The 19,449-nt window shown below is 47.1% G+C and overlaps 1 protein-coding gene across 1 annotated transcript in view; it reads right to left on the minus strand.

Annotated features, from left to right (window-relative positions):
• Nucleotides 1-19,449, minus strand: part of LOC139267383 (lipoxygenase homology domain-containing protein 1-like) — a 496,361-nt gene that overhangs the window by 285,245 nt on the left and 191,667 nt on the right. The window contains exon 16 of the mRNA XM_070885678.1: nt 2,927-3,139. Within this exon, the coding sequence (XP_070741779.1) occupies nt 2,927-3,139 (213 nt within the window). The remainder of the gene's footprint in view (nt 1-2,926; nt 3,140-19,449) is intronic.

Genomic DNA, 19,449 nt, shown 5'->3' on the forward strand with positions numbered 1-19,449 from the left:
GCTCGCTGCAGACTCGCCTATCCCAAATCCTGCTTAGCTTTCGCATGAGACCCTACTCACTGGGATCCCTGCTGAATTGCTGATGAAAAGAGTACTTAAGACAAGTCTCTCGTTAGTTCACCCTGATCGACATGAACAGGTAGAGAGCAGACGGCTTCAACAAAGTGCAAACCATGATAGCGCAAATGTGTCACGCGAGATTGAAATCAATGATCCTGTATTTATATTAAATTGTGGACAAGGTCCCAAGTGGCTTCCCGGCACTGTCGTGGCCGAAGAGGGGAGCAGGGTGTTTCGGGTCAAACTTTCAAATGGACTCATTCACCGGAAACACTTGGATCAAATCGAACTCAGATTCACGGACTATCCTGAGCAACCCACCTTGGACCCTACCTTTTTTGATCCCCCAACATACACACCAGTGGCAACTGGCACCACGGCTGACCACGAAGCAGAACCCATCATTCACAGCAGCCCAACAGGGCCTAACACACCAGGCAGCCCAGCAAGGCCAGCTGCACAGCAGCCCAGCGAGGGCCCAACAAATGATTCAACAACACCGAGACAATCGACCAGGGCAAGAAGGGCCCCAGATCGACTCACATTGTAAATAGTTACACTATTGACTTTGGGAGGGTGCGGGGGGCGGGGGGGGGGGGGGGGGCGGGCACGAGTAAGTGTTGTTATATATGTATACTTGTATTTACTCTGTACAGCCTTGGGAGCACAGGTATTTAAGGAGGCTTCACAGGTTGGAGAGGCACTCTGGAGACCTGCAATAAAAGACTACGGTCACACTTTACTTTGAGCTCACAGTGTTCAGTCTGACTCTTTCTCCATACACAACAGGTATAACAGTGGCAAATGGAATTCAATCCGGATAAGTGTGAGGTAATGGATTTGGGGAGGTCTAACAAGGCAAGGGAATGCACATTAAATGGTACGACACTGTAAAGTGTAGAGGAACAAAGAGACCTTGAAATGCAGGTCCATAGATCCCTGAAGATAGCAGGCCTGGTAGATAAGGTGTTTAAGAAGGCATATGGAGTGCTTGCCTTTATTAGTCGAGGCATGGAATGTAAGAGCAAGGAGGTTATGCTTGAACTGTATAAAACACTGATTAGGCCGCAGCTGGAGTACTCTGTGCAGTTCTGCTCATCACATTACAGGAAAGATGTGATTGCACTGGAAAGGGTGCAGAGGAGATTTACAAGAATGTTGCCGGGACTGGAGAATTTTGGATATAAGGAAGGATTGGAGATGCTGCGTCTGTTTTCTTTGGAACAGAGGAGGCTCAGGGGAGACCTGATTGAGGTGTATAAAATTATGAGGGGCCTGGATAGGGTGTATAGTAAGAACCTGTTTCCCTTGGCAGAGGGGTCAACAATCAGGGGGCATAGATTTAAAGTAATTGGTAGGAGGTTTAGACAGGATTTGAGGGTGGTTGGGGTCTGGAACTCACTGCCTGAAAGGGTGGTAGAGGCAGAAACCCTCACCACATTTAAAAAGTGCCTGGATGTGCACTTGAAGTGCCGTAACCTACAGGGCTACGGACCAAGAGCTGGAAAGTGGGATTAGACTGGATAGCTCTTTGTCAGCCGGCACGGACACGATGGGCCGAAATAGCCTTCTTCCGTGTTGTAAATTTCTATGATTCTATAAACATATTGCACAATTACAAATAAAAACAAAGGCAATAATTATTACTTGAACGAAAATTTCAGTGATGTAAGTGGCAACAATTCAAGTGTATAAAACAAGACATTTAAATGAATTCATTATACATTAGGGATGAAATTTGTTTTAGGTGGTAGTGCAAAAAGGGCGATAGTGAATCAGCAGCCTGATTTACTCCGTCTGATTGTCAAAAGATATTTGACCTGTGTAAAACAGGTTGACGTTTCGCTATTGCCCACTTTGCATTACCGCCCATGACAACTGTGTCAGAGTGGAGTGACCCAGTTTGAATATATATTATATGATGTACAAGTAGCAAATTATTTAACCCAAGGTTTAGTACCTTCATTAAATAATAAATTTAATACAAATGAGTTAAGTATAGCTAAAATCTACCGAGCTATACAACACATTCCTTGTTACAGAGGGTCTGTGAATTAGGCTGGGTCCTAGAAATACCAGGGCCCAGCTTGCACTCATTGGCATAGAAATCCTTGTGCCAGGAAGGGTAGACCTGAGGCACACCCGATTAATGCATCTTTCAGGCGCATTCCCTTTTCTGCCTTAACCAATATGGTGGGCGATGCACTTCTACCATGGAATGTGTGTGCAATCCACTTGTCATATTGGATGCTTTGCTGCTCATTTTATGCCTGTATTTCTAGGCAATTAATTCTGGGTGGTCTATTTGGGGTGAAAGCTCCATCTGCCCCAAAAAATGGCTCCCTGGGTCATAGGAGCATTGTTAGGAGGAGCAAGCTTCCAGGCCGGGAGTTCTTTCAGCATTGAGACCTGGGTTCTACCCATGACTCCTAAACACAGGCAATAGATGGGAGAAAGCAGCCGTATAAACAGGGTAGGCAATAGCTCCTTCGAGAAATTGTTGGTGGGCTGGGACTACGGGCTTGGCAGTGAGTATTTCAGCAATGCTACTCCTCCCACCCTTTGCGCAGGCAGGCATCCAAGATGCACCCATTGCGGCAGCGGCACCCACTAGTTTCACGTAAATGAAGAAAACGTCCCCTGATTCTCTGGCAGGATTAGCGGGGGGGTTCCCAGCTGGTCAATCCCAGCACCTTTGTCGCGATGAAAGACCCACAGATGATCGGGGCAAGCCTTTTTATTATTAATAAAACACATGATTTCAACCTTCACATGTTTAATCTTTTTGTCCACATGCAATTAAAAGTTTTACAAATATATCAGCTTAACATATGCATTCTAAAAATATGTAAAAATAAATGCTCACCAGTCCATCACATTTGCCGTCTCTGATTTGTATAAACTTTTGTAGATTCTGTACACTCTCAAACATGTAAACCTTAGGACTGACTTCATGCACCCGCAAATATGATATTTGAAATTGTTTTCCTGTACCTAAGCAGTTTCCATCAGAAGTGATGTACAGACTCTGGTAAAGACTAGTATTCAGCAAAACAACTGCACCATTTTCAAAAGCATCCTTTAAATCAATAAAGAGAAGAAAGATTGGTAAAAGTAGAAGAAAACATTACTGGTATATAACATGTTCAGCCCAAAGTAGTAGACATTCATAAATCTCAAGATGAAAAAAAATCCTATTTCATAGAATTCTTATATTAGGCCAGATTTTGCTGTAAAAATAATGTGAGGCAAACAGCGTTCACCATTCTTAGGACAGTAACCTCCAGCAACCAACCATGCGCAGTTAAATGCGGAAATCAGGAAATTACTGTCCAAGGTGCCCTGCTCCCCCAGAAGCTTTGCTATAACAGTATCTCACTGAGAGACTCGGCATTGAAATGTCTTTGGGAACGGTAACATAGCGGTTAAGTTATGGGACTAGTAATCCAGAGACCTGGACTAATAATCTGGAGACGTGCATTCAAATCCCACCACGGAAGCTGTGGAATTTAAATTCAATTAAATAAATCTGGAATAAAAAGCTAGTATCAGTAATGGTGACCATGAAATTACCAAATTGTCGTAAAAACCCATCTAGTTCAAGAATGTGCTTTCGGGAAGGAAATCTGCCGTCCTTACCTGGTCTGGTCTATATGCGACTCACAGCAATGGGGTTGACTCTTAACTGCCCTCTGAAATGGCCTAGCAAGCAACAAACCGCAACAAGAAACAATAACAATAATAAGAATAAAACTGGACGGACCACCCGGCATTGACCTCGGCACTGGCTTCGGACACGACAACGTCTCACCCAGCCCAGTCGACTTGCAAAGTCCCTCACTAACATCAGGGGACGTGCCAATTTGGAGAGCTGTCCCACAGACTAGTCAAGTAATAGCCTGACGTAATCATACCTGTCAGCTAATGTCCCAGACTCCTCTATCACCATCCCTAGGTATGTCCTGTCCCACTGGCAAGACAGACCCAGCCGAGGTGGCAGCACAGTGGTATACAGTCAGGAGAGAGTGAAACGAGCCAAAGATGGGCAGAGGAAACATTACAAGGACACTCTCAAAGCCTTCCTGATAAAGTGCAACATCCCCACCGACACCTGGGAGTCCCTGGCCAAAGACCGCCCTAAGTGGAGGAAGTGCATCCGGGAGGGCGCTGAGCACCTCGAGTCTCATTGCCAAGAGCATGCAGAAATCAAGCGCAGGCAGCGGAAAGAGCATGCGGCAAACCTGTCCCACGCTCCCTTACCCTCAACAACTATCTGTCCCACCTGTGACAGGGACTGTGGCTCTCGTATTGGACTGTTCAGCTACCAAAGGACTCATTTTAAGAGTGGCCTGCCTATGATGATGATGATGATTATTATGGAGGGAGTGGCCCTGGGAGTCCTCAACATTGACTCCGGACCCCATGAAGACTCATGACTTCAGGTCAAGCATGGGCAAGGAAACCTCCTGCTGATTACCACCTACCACCCTCCCTCAGCTGATGAATCAATACTCCTCCATGTTGAACACCATTTGGAAGAAGCACTGAGAGTAGCAAGGGCACAGAATGTACTCTAGGTGGGGGTCTTCAATGTCCATCACCAAAAGTGACTCGGTAGCACCACTATTGGCTGAGCTGGTCGAGTCCTGAAGAACATAGCAGCCAGACTGGGCCGCAGGTGGTGAGAGAACCAACACGAGGGGAAAACCTACTTGACCTCATCCTCACCAATGCTGCAGATGCATCTGTTCATGACAGCATTGGTAGCAGTGACCACCGCAGTCATTGTGGAGATGAAGTCCCGTCTTCACACTAAAGACACCCTCCATCGTGTTGTGTGGCACTATCACCTTGCTAAATGGGATAGATTCAGAAACTAGTAGTTCAAAACTGGGCATCCATGAGATGCTGTGGACCATCAGCAGCAGCAGAATTGTATTTCACCACAATCTGTAACCTCATAGCCGGCATATCCCTCACTCTACCATTACCATTAAGCCAGGGGACCAACCCTGGTTCCATGAGGAGTGCAGAAGAGCATGCCAGGAGCCGCACCAGGTGTACCTAAAAATGAGGTAACAACCTGGAGAAGCTGCAACACAGGACGACATGCATGTTAAGCAGCAGAAACAACATGCTATAAACAGAGCTAAGCAACCCCACAATCAACGGATCTGATCAAAGCTCTGCAGTCCTATCACATCCAGTTGTGAATGGTGGTGGACAATTAAACAACTAATGGGAGGAGGAGGCTCCATGAATATCCCCATCCTCAATGATGGCAGAGCCCAGCATGCAAGTGCAAAAGGCAAGACTATAGCATGTGCAATCATCTTCAGCCAGAAATGTCAAGTGGATGATCCATATTGACCTCCTCCTAAGGTCCCCACCATCACAGAAGCCAGTCTTCAATCAATTCGATTCAACACATGTGATATCAAGAAATGGCTGTACGCACTGGATACAGCGAAATCTATGGGACCCGACAACATACCGGCTGACGTGCTGATGACTTGTGCTCTAGAACTAGCCGTGCCTCTAACGAAGCTGTTGCAGTACAACTACAGCACTGGCATCTACTCGAGAAAGTGGAAAACTGCCCAGGTATGTACTGTCCACAAAAAGCAGGACAAATCCAATCCGGCCAATTACCGCCCCATCAGTCTAGTCTCAATCATCAGCAAAGTGATGGAAGGTGTTGTCGACAGAGCTATCAAGCGGCACTTACTCACCAATAACCTGCTCATCGATGCTCAGTTTGGAGTCTGCCAGGACCACTCATTTCCAGACCTCATTACAGCCTTGGTCCAAACATGGACAAAAGAGCTGAATTCCAGAGATGAGGTGGGAGTGACTGCCGTTGACATCAAGGCAGCATTTGACCGAGTGTGGCATCAAGGAGCCCCAGTAAAATTGAAGTCAATGGGAATCAGGGAGAAAACTCTCCATTGGCTGGAGTCATACATAGCACAAAAGAAAATAGTTGTATTTGTTGAAGGTCAAGCATCCCAGTCCTAAGACATCGCTGCAGGAGTTTCTCAGGGCAGTGTCCCAGCAGAAACATCTTCAGCTGCTTTATCAATAACCTTCCTCCATCATAAGGTCAGAAGTGGGGATGTTCGCTGATGACTGCAGTGTTCAGTTTCATTCACAACTCCTCAGAAAATGAAGCAGTCCATACCTGCATGCAGCAAGACCTGGACGACATTCAGGCTTGGGCTGATAAATGACAAGTAACATTCACGCCACACAAGTGCCAGGCAATGACCACCTCCAACAAGCAAGAGTCTAACACCGCGCCCCACCCCCCTCGATATTCAATGGCATACAATCACCGAATCCCCCACCATCAACATCCTGGGGGTCACCATTGACCAGAAACTTAACTGGACCAGCCACATAAATATCGTGGCAACAAGAGCAGGGCAGTAGCGATACCCGCCCTCCTATATGGCTCAGAGACGTGGACTATATACTGCAGGTACCTCAAAGCGCTGGAGATGTAACACCAGCGCTGCCTCCAAAAGATCCTGCAAATCCATTGGCAAGACAAACGCACCAACGTCTCGCTCAGGCCAACATCCCCAGCATTGAAGCATTGACCATGCTCGATCAGCTCCATTGGGTGGGCCACATTGAACCCATGCCCGACACAAGACTCCCAAAGCAAGTGCTCTACACGAAGCTTCGACACGGCAAGTGAGCCCCAAGTCAAGGACACCCTCAAAGCGTCTTTGACAAAGTGCAACATCCCCATCAACTCCTGGGAATCCCTGACCCAAGATCGCCCAAAGTGGAGGAAGAGCATCTGGGAAGGCGCTGAGCACCTTGAGTCCCATCGCCAAGAACAAGCAAAAAACAAGCATAAACAGCGGAAGGAGCGTGCGTCAAACCAGGCTCCCCAACCACCCTTTCCTTCAACCTGTCTGCCCCACCTGTGACAGAGACTGTAAGTCCCGCATTTGACTCCTCACTTACCTGAGAACTCACTTTTAGAGTGGAAGCAAGTTATCCTCGACTTCGAGGGACTGCCTATAATGATGATGATGAAGATGATTCTGCGTCGAGTGTCTCACCTCGTGACTCCCCAAAGCCTTCCCACCAGGCACAAGTCAGGAGTGTGGTGCAATACTCTTCACTTGCCTGGATGAGTGCAGCTCCAACAACACTCAAGAAGCTCGACACCATCCAGGACAAAGCAGCCCGCTTGACTGGCATCCCATTCACCACCTTCAACATTCACTCTCTCCACCACGGGCACACCATGGCTGCAGTGTGCACCATCTATAGGATGCACTGCAGCAACTCCGCCACGGCTTCTTCGGCAGCATCTCCCAAGCCCGCAGTCTCTACCACCTAGAAGAACAAGAGCAGCAGGCACATGGGTGCACCATCACCTGCAAGTTCCCCTCCAAGTTACACACCATCCTGACATTGAAATATATTGCTGTTCCTTCATTGTCGTTGGGTCAAGATCCTGGAACTCCCTCCCTGACAGCACTGTGGGATACCTTCACCACAAGGATTGCAGGGTTCAAGAGGGCGGCTCACCACCACCTTCTCAAGGGCAATTAGGGATGGGAAATAAATGCTGGCTTTGCCAGCGATGCCCACAACCCAGAACAAAATAAAAATATAGAACGGTGTGAAGTTGCTGTATTTACGTGATAGATACCCACTAAGCTTGCCAGAAAAGGTTAGTGCTTGTCCATGCCAGTGTAATTCTTAATTACCTCTTTGGCACTGAAAATTAACTTTTACAAGAGTGGAGTGTCATTCCTTCAGATTTTAATTATTGTTGTAGATTAAAAAAAAACATTTAAATAAATATTGGCCTGGAAATCCTGGCCTCCCCGGGTCCGTATGGATCTGTCAAGCTGGAGCTTGACAGATCGCACGCATCTCGGGAGCGAGGACATTTGCAAGGGCAAGATTGTGGGATTTACCCACATCATGCCCAGCAAATGTCCTCAAAACTCTTGCACCTGATAAAAGCAGCCGCGTAGCCTACTTTTACAGGCGTAAGAGTTTTAAAACATATAATTATATTAAATTTTTAAAATATATTTTATTGTTTAAAAACCTTGCCCACTAAGGTAAGTTTATTTTTAACCCTAATTACAAAACTTTAAAAAAATTGGGAAAATATATTTTTTTCTAACACATTTCTTAACTTTAATTTCAATTAATTTTAATTATGTGAGGTGTGTTTTTTATTTTGTATTATGGTGTTTAGTGTGTTTGTTTTTTTCTCATTAATAGCAATGAGAACTCGTAGATAAAGTTCTCATTGCTATTAATGAGAATGTTGTGGAATACTGTACCTGATTGGTTGTGCAGTCATGTGACTGCACCTTCTGCGTGGGAACCTGGAGGACGGGAGCACGCTTCGCAGTGCGGGAAGAGAAGGCCTCCCCAATGGAATCCCACGCTCCTCCGGGACCACCAGGTACATTCGTAGAAATTTTTCAGGTCGGAGGCATCCGCCCGCAGGAAACCTCCAACCGCAATTTCTGGGCCATTGTTTTTACTTCTTTCTGTCTCTTTTATCTCTCTTTCTTAGTTCCATCTTTCTTTACCTCTCTAATTTGCTTTCTGTACATGAGTTGGCATTGAATTAAATATTCTAACGGACATTTCCTGATTCAAACTCTGTACTGCTCATTAATAATTTTTCAGTATTATTGGTTAAGGAAATACACAGTTGCTTGCCCTGTTTACGCGTCCCAAATTCCCTGTAGAGGGTGCCGCAGTGTTTTGGCTCACTAATTGCAGTAAGATCCATGACAAAATCTCATAGAAAGTCTGGGCCAGTGGATGTGCAATGAACGGCTGGCACTGTTTGTTCGCAAAATCCAGCCCATTAGATTTGTCTCTGTTTGTTTCGTGTTTGAAAAAAAAATAATCCCTAATCGTATTACTGCTCTTTTATCTCTAACAGTTGTCTTTGCTTTTCATGGAGCTAAACTACAAGGTAAATATATATTTACATTACTATTATTTTATAAATCCTGCTTGAAAAGTTTTCAGCATATTGCATTTGATCACGCATTCAAAACTAGTAGGTTCAATGTTACATGTGGTAGTAAGTTCCCATAAAGCATATCGTTAGAAGAGTATGGAAGCACTCCAACATACAGGTCTGAATCCTGGTACAGGCTGTGTTCAGCCTGCAGCCATGTGTGTCAGAGTTCTCAGCCATCTGGTTAGTGGGAGTGTTCTTCCACTGATACTGAACTGAAAACCACTATCTGTATTGAAAAATCCTTAGCTTTTCATTCTTGTACGTAGTGAGTGCCCCCTGCTGTTAACATAAGACTATAAACAGAAAAATAAATACAGTTCGTGTGCTACTTTTCAATTTGTAATTAGATGAAGATTCTTCCTCTTCTCTCTTTTCCACAGTAATCCCCCCTTGGTCTTTCACTGTCTCCCTTCATCATTCACACATTTATAGAATTCAGGAGAAGGTGTGGAGAAATATATGACAACATCACAGACATATGGACTAATTTTCTTCCCCACCTTCACTGTAGATGCAATTTAGGTGGAGCAAACCTGAAATATACACCCTCTGACCTGATCTGAATTTGCCAATAATAGTGGGCCAATGTACCCCATGTCCACCCCCCGGCAGTACTTGGCACTTGAAAACTGGGACAGAAATCCAGATCTCTGTATTCTCTGAGTCTCCCTCAATGCTGCACCCGATACATTTTTATCCCTTTCCAGGCTCCAAGACCTTCTTTTACACTCCTGGCTCTGATTTTCCCTTTTGTAAGAATCTCCCATCCCTCTGAATTCCGATCAATCCAGTTCCCCATCTAATTTCTCATGCTCTGATCACCGAACTATGACCTAGAAATTTGGGTCGTTTGCGCCTCCCTTTGGGGCGCTAACGAGGCGTAAATGACTTTTCACCCGGATGCGGCACTGATAACGACACTCACTGAATTCAGCAGGAGTTTAGCAGCGGCAGTAACTGGTAGCGCCCTGCTCCGCTGGCGATGACAACATCATCACCATCGCAGCACCCAGGACCTAAATTGGGTATCACCCTCTGAAGCTGCATGGGGTGATGCCAGTCACAGCTTCAGGAGGTACGTACAGGGCAGCCGGCCGCTCGCGGGGCACAAGTTAAAGGGGAGGTGTGGGCCATTACAAGAAAAATCCGCCGGTCTTGCCGAGCGCCTCGTTGCTGCATTGAATACAGGATCCGTGCCACGATCGGTCAGCCTGGCACTCTGCTTGAGTGCCCCTGCTCCCCCGTGGTGCAGGTAGAACCATTTTTATAATGCAGAGTTTGCAGCTTCCGCCCTGCTCACGCCCCAGAAAGGAAGTGGAGCGCTTTATTTTGCACTGCACTTCATTTCGGGTTTTAGCAAGTGGGGCGGGACTTCCGCGCCTGCCGCAAAATGTCCCACCTCCCAGATGTTACCGCCCCCAAACCGGGTGCAACGGAATTTTTCCTCCTAAGTCTCATCATTCCTGGTTGCTAAATATCTGCTTCAGATTTTTAGCAATGAAGTACACATAGAGCAGTGAAGAAAACATCTGAGGTACAGACACCAGGAAGGGAAAGCAAAAGATGGAGGCACTAGGATGGCAGCTGAGATTCTCAAAATGTCAAAAAACTAACAGCTACCTTAATAAAGCAGTTACGACAGTAATCAATAAATATTGTGATACTGGTCATAGTTTTGTCACTATTACCCTTCTGTTTCTTTCCAGCTAAATATCAGAATATCTATTAGATTAATGTTTCAGGCTAGATTGTTCAATTAATTCTGCAATTTTAAATGTAAGGGCCCAGAAATTCCCTGTTATAGCATCGGATGTTAAGGCCAGTTTTATTGAAAAACTGCTGGCTGTCACTTCAGGCGCAGGACACGCCGTCCGCTATTTTGGTGAGGGCCATTGGCAGTCATTGACCTCTCAAATTTAAATGAGCAGATTGTGACATCAATCGGCATGCAATGCCTGATTTGATGCCATGACTGCTATTTCGGATGCCATAATATCCTGTCCTAAATACGCACAGAAAAATGGGTGTGAAGCAGCCCTGCAGAAATGCTGTCACTGCTTCTTAAAGGGACTCATACATCTTGCAGGTAAGTTTGGATTTCTGCTTTTGGACTATTTTATTGACATAGTGTCTTGGTGCAATACATGTAAAAAGTTGTTAGAGTGCAGGGTGTGCTGTTGGATGCTTGCAAGGCTTTGGATGGTAAAGGAAGGCCTCTGAGAAGATGCTGGATATACTCAGCAGCTCAGGCAACATCTATGGAGCAAGGATCAGAGCTCACGTCTCAGGTCAAGGTGCTGCCTGACCTGCTGAGTATTTCCAGCATTTTCTGCTTTTATTTCAGATTTCCAGCATCCGCAGTATTTTACCTCTGAGAAGCCCACTTGCTTACAGTCTGGGGGGGGGCACATGCAGGTAAAGCAGAGGCAGCAAAGCAGACATGCTGCTCACAGAGGGAAGAGGAAAAAGAAGTGGAAGATGTAGAAGAGGAGGAAGTGGAAGAAAGGATGCAACCCAGACAGCTCCTTTCTGGCTGGGATATCCGGGATGGAATCATCCACATGCAGTACTGGTGAACAAACCCCAATTCCCCTTTTAACATTAGTCACACATCTTACTTTTCACCTGTTACTGACCATCACAGCATCCCATTGGCCATAATGCTGAACTAAAAGCCACCACAAAGCAAACTTTCCAATCTCAACTTTATATGTCTATTCATCCAATGTGACATCAAGAAATCAACTCATCACCCATATGCATTCTCTTAGTGACTGCCTTATGTGTGTCTTTGCCTATCCTACTGATGTTATGCAGTGCTCCCCCAGTGGCTGCAGCATGGCTGGTGGAAGGCTGCTGATTTTCAGTGGAGGACACTTCAGATGGCTTTGCAGGACAACCTCGAGGAGTTGGTGGCTAGGAGTATGAAATCGAGTGACAGTGTTTCTTCTTCTTCACTCACCTCTCCCTCCTCTTGGTCAACGACTGGCTGGGCAGGTTGCATTTCTTAGCTGTCTGAAATGAGGAAGACACATGGGTATGGGTGTGATGAGTGGAGGGGGCTAAAGCAAGAGGTGCATGTTTACACCATGTGCAGTTTGTAAATCAGATTTTGGGATGAGGAGGAAGGGGATGTGAGAAGGATAACGTTTGAGGATACCATACCCATGCCAAAAATGTCCAGCACCATCTCCTCCAAGGGGGTGAGTGAAGCTAGGAATGTGAGGCGTGCCTCGTGTTTGGTACAGATTGTTGGTAGGTGAGTGATGGGGGCAGCGGGGGGGGGGGAGGGGGGTTGTGCATTGAGCAGTGTGTGAGGCTAGTGGTGCAGTTGATAGGAGATGGCTTTTGAAGATGCATTCATTGACCTTGACCACTAGTCTCAGGTCATGAAACTTCTTTGGGCACTGGAGCTAGGTGGTGGGGGTGACAATGCTGACAGTGTCGGCCTCGGTGATCTGGTCCCACATCCTTCTTTCTAGAGGGCCTCTTGGCACCCTGTGGGTAAAGGACCTCTCCTGCAGTGTTGACCCCTGCACAAAGCTGTAGTGCAGCATGAGAGACCCTGGATGCTCTTTTCCTGGCTTGTTGAGCCAGTTGTGTTAGTGCTGAAGCACTTTTACCATTTTTTACGTGCAGATTGCAGTTCAGTTTTAAGAGTTGGAGACTGCAATTTTGGAATTATTTTAATGTTTTTTTCAGAAGGCAGTTGAGCTCTAAGGACTAAAGATGACCTATTTTTAAATGATTTTAATTTTTATCATTTTAGAAGGCAGTTCCCCTTTAAAGGTCTCTAGACTGCTTTCCAAAATGACAGCCTAGCTTTAAGACAACAATGCTTCACTCCAGGTACACTGCACTGGACCTCCTGCTGAGCGTACTGCCTGAAACAGTGCGTTGCATGATAGATTCTGCACTCCAATCATTTAAATCAGCACACAGCACCAAACTAAGGGTGCTATCTGCGCTCTTTTTACCACCCATTTTCCTGCATTATCAGATTTCTAGGTCAAGAACATTTTGCTGACATTATGACAATTAAATATATTTTTGTTCTGTTAACAATAACACATACTGCTATTAATGTAGATGGTAATACTCAAACTACATACAGCAATAAAATGAGATTCAATCATCAAAGAGAAAAATTGTTAATAAAATACAGAAAAATAGTCACTCCTGCCTCACAGTGTTGTAAGCAAAGCTACTTAATTCTTGCTGTCTCATTAATGGTGCAGAGTCTCCAACTTCAGAATAAAAACCCAAATTAAAAGCCCAGTATCAATATTACTTGTTTGTTAAATCTTTGGGCTGGAAGATTAATCCTGATTTGCTAAAGAGTGATCACACATGAGCTACAAACAGGCATCTGCAGTGGGGAATGTTGTTGGCTATTACAGCAAAGAATATTGCTACTGATGCCGCATATCAATTTACAATGGAAGAATGTTTGACATAGTTGGGCAATTTATCAAGCTTATTATTTTATGAAGTATAAAGTATCCACTGATGAAGGCATAAAACAAGCGTACTATTAATTTAACTTCTATAAAATGATGATATATATATACAACCATAGAAGCTTACAGCACAGAAGGAGGTCTTTCAGCCCATCGTGCCTGTGCCGACTCTTTGCTCGAGCAATACAAAATAATCTCAGTACCCTGTACTCTCCAATAGTTCTGTATCTTCCTCTGCTTTAAATTTTGCAATTTGTTCTTAAAAGATGCAATGGTCTCTTCACCTTGGAATTGTCTCATCCTCTAAATGTTTGTTTACTTTTTATATGCTTATAAAAGTCTTTACTATTTAATAGTATATTATTTGCTGTTTTATTCATATTCCCTTTTAGCCTAATCTCCCTTTTCAGCTCTCAATTACACCTTCTATATTCTTCACGATTACCTTTAATAGTGTTCGACCAAACTTTATCGCATGCCTCCCTATTAAGTTTCAGTGTAATTTTAATTTCTTGATTTATGGAACTCTATTTATTGATGTATATCTTTTTCCCTTATAAAAAATTATTTATTTTGCATTCCACACATCTTATATTTGAATATTTGGCAGTGATGGTCCATTGACCTATTTGATAATTTTTCTGCCCAGTTCATTTGGGCCAGCTACCCTTTTATGTAAAAATGTTGGCCTTTTGTACTTCAGCAGCCTTATTGTTATCTGTTCAGTTGTGGTCATTATTACCCAATTGCTTTCTTAGGGCTAAATATTCACGAGAAGCTAATTTTTGAAATCTTGAAAAATTAGCGCCAGGTGTTAATGATTCTGAGCTTCCACTAAATTGCTGTTAACGCTCCAGGAAAGACCTGGAGTGCTAAATCATCACTAATAACTTCAGTAAATGGCTACAGGAGCGCTACTAGCAGAGCAATAATGAATTTCAGGTGCAATACAATTGAGAATGATCCTTCACACTGGACTCAATTATGACACGCAGCTCCTGTTTGTGAACTTGGGGGGTGCCAGGACCGCCCTCCGGGAGCTGCCTGTCTTTTACAGGGAACTCATCAGGGTCTGGAACAAAGTCTCCACCAAGCGCAGCTCTCCGCCGGCTGGAGTGGCGGCCGTCCTGCAGGAGCCGCTGCTCGGGAATCCGTACCTCCACGGCCGAGGTTTCATGTGGCGGTCGGAAGAGAGGGCTGTGGCTGGTGAGGTGACCAGGGTCAGGGACCTGCTCGATGGCGGAGGAGCGGGCTGGATGGCGCCAGACACGCTGGCGCGGCGCCTAAACTCTGCCAACGTCCGCCACGCGGCCGATGCCATCGAGTCGCTAAAAACAGCTCTGGGCCCTGACTCCGTTAGGTGCATCGAGGAGGCTCAAGCACGTGGGGAGATCCCGTCCGAACTGACCCCAGTCCGGACGGAATTCCTCATCGGCGCCAAACCCCGGAACCTCCCTCGGGGGCCGGCGCCTCACAACTTGAGCCGCCTCGGGGAAATCCCCTCCGTGCCTTTCAGTTCCGCGCGGAGGGGTTTCCTGTACGGGCTGCTCCTGCACACCCTCAACTTTGCCATCCTCGCCGGCCGTCCGGACACGCCATGGCGTACCATCTTGCCGTCCGGAGGAGGCGGGGGTCCCCGATGGAGGGCACTCTACGCAGGGGTCCTCCCACTATTCATCGGGGACTTGGCCTGGAGGGTGGTGCACGGAGCAGTGCCGTGCAACAAATTTTTAAGCCGGTTCACGGACTCCCAGGCCGCCTGCAATTTCTGCGGTCTGGAGGAGTCCGTGTTCCATGTTTTTATTGAGTGCACAAGGTTGCAGCCCCTGTTCCATTATTTGAAGGGGCTGCTCCTGAAATTCTGGCTGCACTTCAGTCCCACTCTCCTGATCTTTGGGCACCCTGTGCGGAGGAGAGCGGGTAGGTCCGAGGGCCTCCTCGTAGGACTGCTCCTGGGCACGGCCAAGGGTGCCATCAGCCGGTCCAGGCAGCGGGCGGTCGAGGGGGTCGTTCAACCTGACTGCCTGTCTCTCTTCCGCTCTTACATCCGGTCCAGGGTGTCCTTGGAGATGGAGCACGCGGTGTCCACCGGTACGCTCGCGGCCTTCCGCGAGAGGTGGGCACCGGAGGGACTGGAGTGCATCATCACGCCCGGCAACCAAATTTTAATTTGATTTTACGTTTTAAAGTTTAATTTGTTTTAATTGCCGGTGCTTTTAGTGTCCCCCTCTCCTTTTATAGGGGGCACTGGAAAAAGGAAAAATTTGTTTTTAGTGCCCAAAAAAAAAAAAACCACAAAAAAAAACCCCAAAAAAAACAAAAAAGGGCCTTGTAAATGTCTTGTGTGTGTCATCCAGGTCGGGTGGCACGGATACATGTTTTATGTTTTGCAGGTTAACTCAAAAGAGTTTCCTTCACACTGGCTCCTTCTAGCTCTTAAAAGGAGAGGTTCCATCATTGTGCAGGTCCTCATTATCAGTATTGCTGGCTATAAAGGTGACCTGCAACCAACTCAATCTCCTAAACGTAATGGCTGATCTCATTCCCAGGGAGTGACCTCGTCATTTCTCTGACGAGGCATTGGTCGTGGGAGTGGAGCGAATGAGGGCACTGATCCTGGACACTGGAAGGAGGCCATTGCCCCAGGTCTTCAGGGCAATGTGGAGGGAAATGGCCCAAGAGATCTCAGCCAGTGGTGTGGTCGTCCGCAGGTTGACACAGTGCTGGAAGAATTTCAACAACCTCACTCGGGACGTCAAGGTGAGTACATGCTTCAACAGGACCTACATACCAGCATCTGAATGTCACACACTGCACAAACCACCACACCCCCACCACTCACCCACCAAGCATCTCCATCTAATCAAACTCACATCCACATCTCATGCCTTGCCTACAATTATAACTATTCAACTATGGCACACATATCTCCCAAACATATAGCTGGAGTCTGACTCACACAAATTTGTTTCTCTTGCAGGCCAAGATGGTCCACAATAGAGGGAGCAGTAAAGAACAGGCAGGGGTGATGCGCAGCTCCAGCAGCTTTCAGACTCTGAGGAGCGAGTGCTGCGAGTCATTGGGCAGCAGTTGGTGGGCACCGTGGCCGTCGGTGATGTTGACCCTGTTGGGGGCAACAATTGTTATCTTCATCCCTCTCCTTCTCTCATTCAACTTCCCTTTCACACCATAAGCCTTTTTCACTTTCCAACTCCTGATAATGTCTGCATTCCTTGTCCATTCCTGCCCCCCTGCTCTCGCCTTAATGCAAATCTTGTGCCTTTATGCTTTCAGATGACCAGCCTGTCCCTGAGCCTCCCACTGAGAGTGAGGAAGAAGAGGAGGAGGAGGAGCAAAGCACTGCATCACTGCATCTCTCACCCGCAGGTACCACCTCAGATATTGGAATTATACGATCTTTAGAGGCAAGTGTAGTAGAGGGCTCTGCACTGGGTGATACACAAGGGATGAGCGGACTGCAGCAAGGCCGGAGGAAAGGGTAGCTCGTGAACCAGCTCCCCGGAGGGTGAGTTCGTGCGCGAGTTCTGCTGCACAGGACTCAGATGAGGATTTCGATGGGGACGTGCTCACAAGAAGAGTCATGGGCATGCACTCCGAAATGATAGATGCAATGGCAACGGTGCCAGAGAGCCTCTCAGCAATGGTAAGGAGTGTGGAGGAGCCTCCAACATTGCACAGAGCTCTGCGTATACCATGAAGGCCATCATATGCACTCTGCAGAGGATGGTGAACTCCCAGAGAGATCCAGACCTCATGATGCATGTTATGAGCGATGCAGCAGTTTCCATTGCAGCACAGGTGGAAGCGACGCAATGTCTCAAGTGCTGTAATGCAGACAATAGTTTGTGGCATCGAGTCTCAGATTGCTCTCATGCAGTCTCAGCTGGATGTCATGCAAGCTCTAACTGCTGCCATCGTCACTGGGTCCACCACAGTCCAACGTGGAGCTCACGGTGTCACAATAGGCCACCAATCTGTGCTCTAGCAAATTGCTAGGGATGCTGAGGTGCTGCCCCAGGGTAGTGGCAGTGGGTCAGTGCAGCAGGAACCTGCTGTCCTCTTTCAGGATGACAGCATTCCTGATCCCAACACTGGCACTCTGCCATTGCACTTGTCGCTGCCTGTCATCCAGCCAGCCCAGACTGCAACACCCATCCTGAGATGGCGCAGTGTACAAGTCATCATCATAGGCAGTCCCTCGAAATCAAGGAAGACTTCCATTCTAAAAGTGAGTTCTCAGGTGACTGTGCAGTGTATTACAGGAATTACAGTCTGTCACAGGTGGGACAGACAGTCGTTGATGGAAACGGTGCGTGGGAGTCTGGTTTGCCGTAAGCTCCTTCCGCTGCCTGGGCTTGCTTTCTGCATGCTCTCGGCGACGAGACTCGAGTTGCTCAGCGCCCTCCTGGATGCTCTTCATCCACTTCGGGCGGTCTTGGGCCAGGGATTCCCAGGTGCCGGTGGGGATGTTGCACTTTATCAAGGAGGCTTTGAGGGTGTCCTTGTAACGTTTCCTCTGCCCACCTGGGGCTCGCTTGCCGTGTAGGAATTCCAAATAGAGCGCTTGCTTTGGGAGTCTTGTGTTCGGCATGTGGACGATGTGGCCCGCCCAATGGAGCTGGTCGAGTGTGGTCAGTGCTTCAATGCTGGGGATGTTGGCCTGATCGAGAACACTGATGTTGGTGCATCTGTCCTTCCAGGGGATTTGCAGGATCTTGCGGAGGCAGTGTTGATGGTATTTCTCCAGCGCTTTGAGGCGTCTACTGTATGTGGGCCATGTCTGAGCCATATAGGAGGGCGAGTATTACTACAGCCCTGTAGACCATAAGCTTGGTGCCAGATTTGAGGTCCTGGTCTTCAAACACTCTCTTCCTCAGGCGACCGAAGGCAGCGCTGGCGCACTGGAGGCAGCGTTGGACCTCGTCGTCGATGTCTGCCCTTGCTGATAGTAGGCTCCCGAGGTATGGAAAATGGTCCATGTTGTTCAAGGCCTTGCCGTGGATTTTGATGACTGGGGGTGCAGTGTTGTGTGGCGGGGTCAGGTTGGTGGAGGACCTTTGTCTTATGAATGTTTAGTGTAAGGCACATGCTGTCGGAAACCTCGGTGAAGATGTTGACGATGGCTTGGCGTTCAGCCTCCGAATGTGCACAGACACAAGCGTCGTCTGTGTACTGTAGTTCTATAGATGATGATGATTATGACATAGGAGCAATAGACTAGGAAAAGGCACTCTAAAGCGGAGAAATAAGGGTTTGCACAAGGATGATTAGATAATGTTGTTGTATATATGTGGTTACTGAATTTGAATACATTTATTATTGGAATGTTGCAGATTTGGTGCTGTGTCTCTTTTCAGCTTTGAAGTGTGGTACAGATTGAGAAATTGATGGAATGATGGGGACGTGCTGAACAACTGGGAAGTAGCCTAGAATTCATTGGAACCAAAGTCTGATGAGGCGGTCATGAACTGCACTTCCACAAGGCCGATTGAGTGGCTGCCTCTTCCGTCGCTGCTGTTTGTGTTCCTGTACATCCTCCTCCTCCTGCTCCCCCTCCTCGTCCTCCTTGTCTCCCTCTTCCTCCTCCTGAGGCGTTGCGGCTATGCTTAGTGGTCAAGTTGTGCAGCATGCAGCAGACGACGATGAAAAAGGACACCTGCTCAGCCGAGTACTCAAGGCAGCGGAACTGGTGCTTGAGCATTCCGATGGTCTGCCCAATGATGTCCCTGGTGACAGCATGGATGTCACTGAGTGTGCTGGGCATGAGTGATGAGGTTGCGAAGGGGAGTCATGAGCCAGGTAGAGAGCGAGTAAACCTTGCCTCCCAGCAGCCAGCCACCAGCTTCATGTGGTGACTGGCACACCGATCTGGCGGGATGAAGG

Source organism: Pristiophorus japonicus, chromosome 1, assembly GCF_044704955.1.
Source record: "Pristiophorus japonicus isolate sPriJap1 chromosome 1, sPriJap1.hap1, whole genome shotgun sequence".
In the NCBI taxonomy this organism is placed as follows: Eukaryota; Metazoa; Chordata; class Chondrichthyes; family Pristiophoridae; genus Pristiophorus; species Pristiophorus japonicus.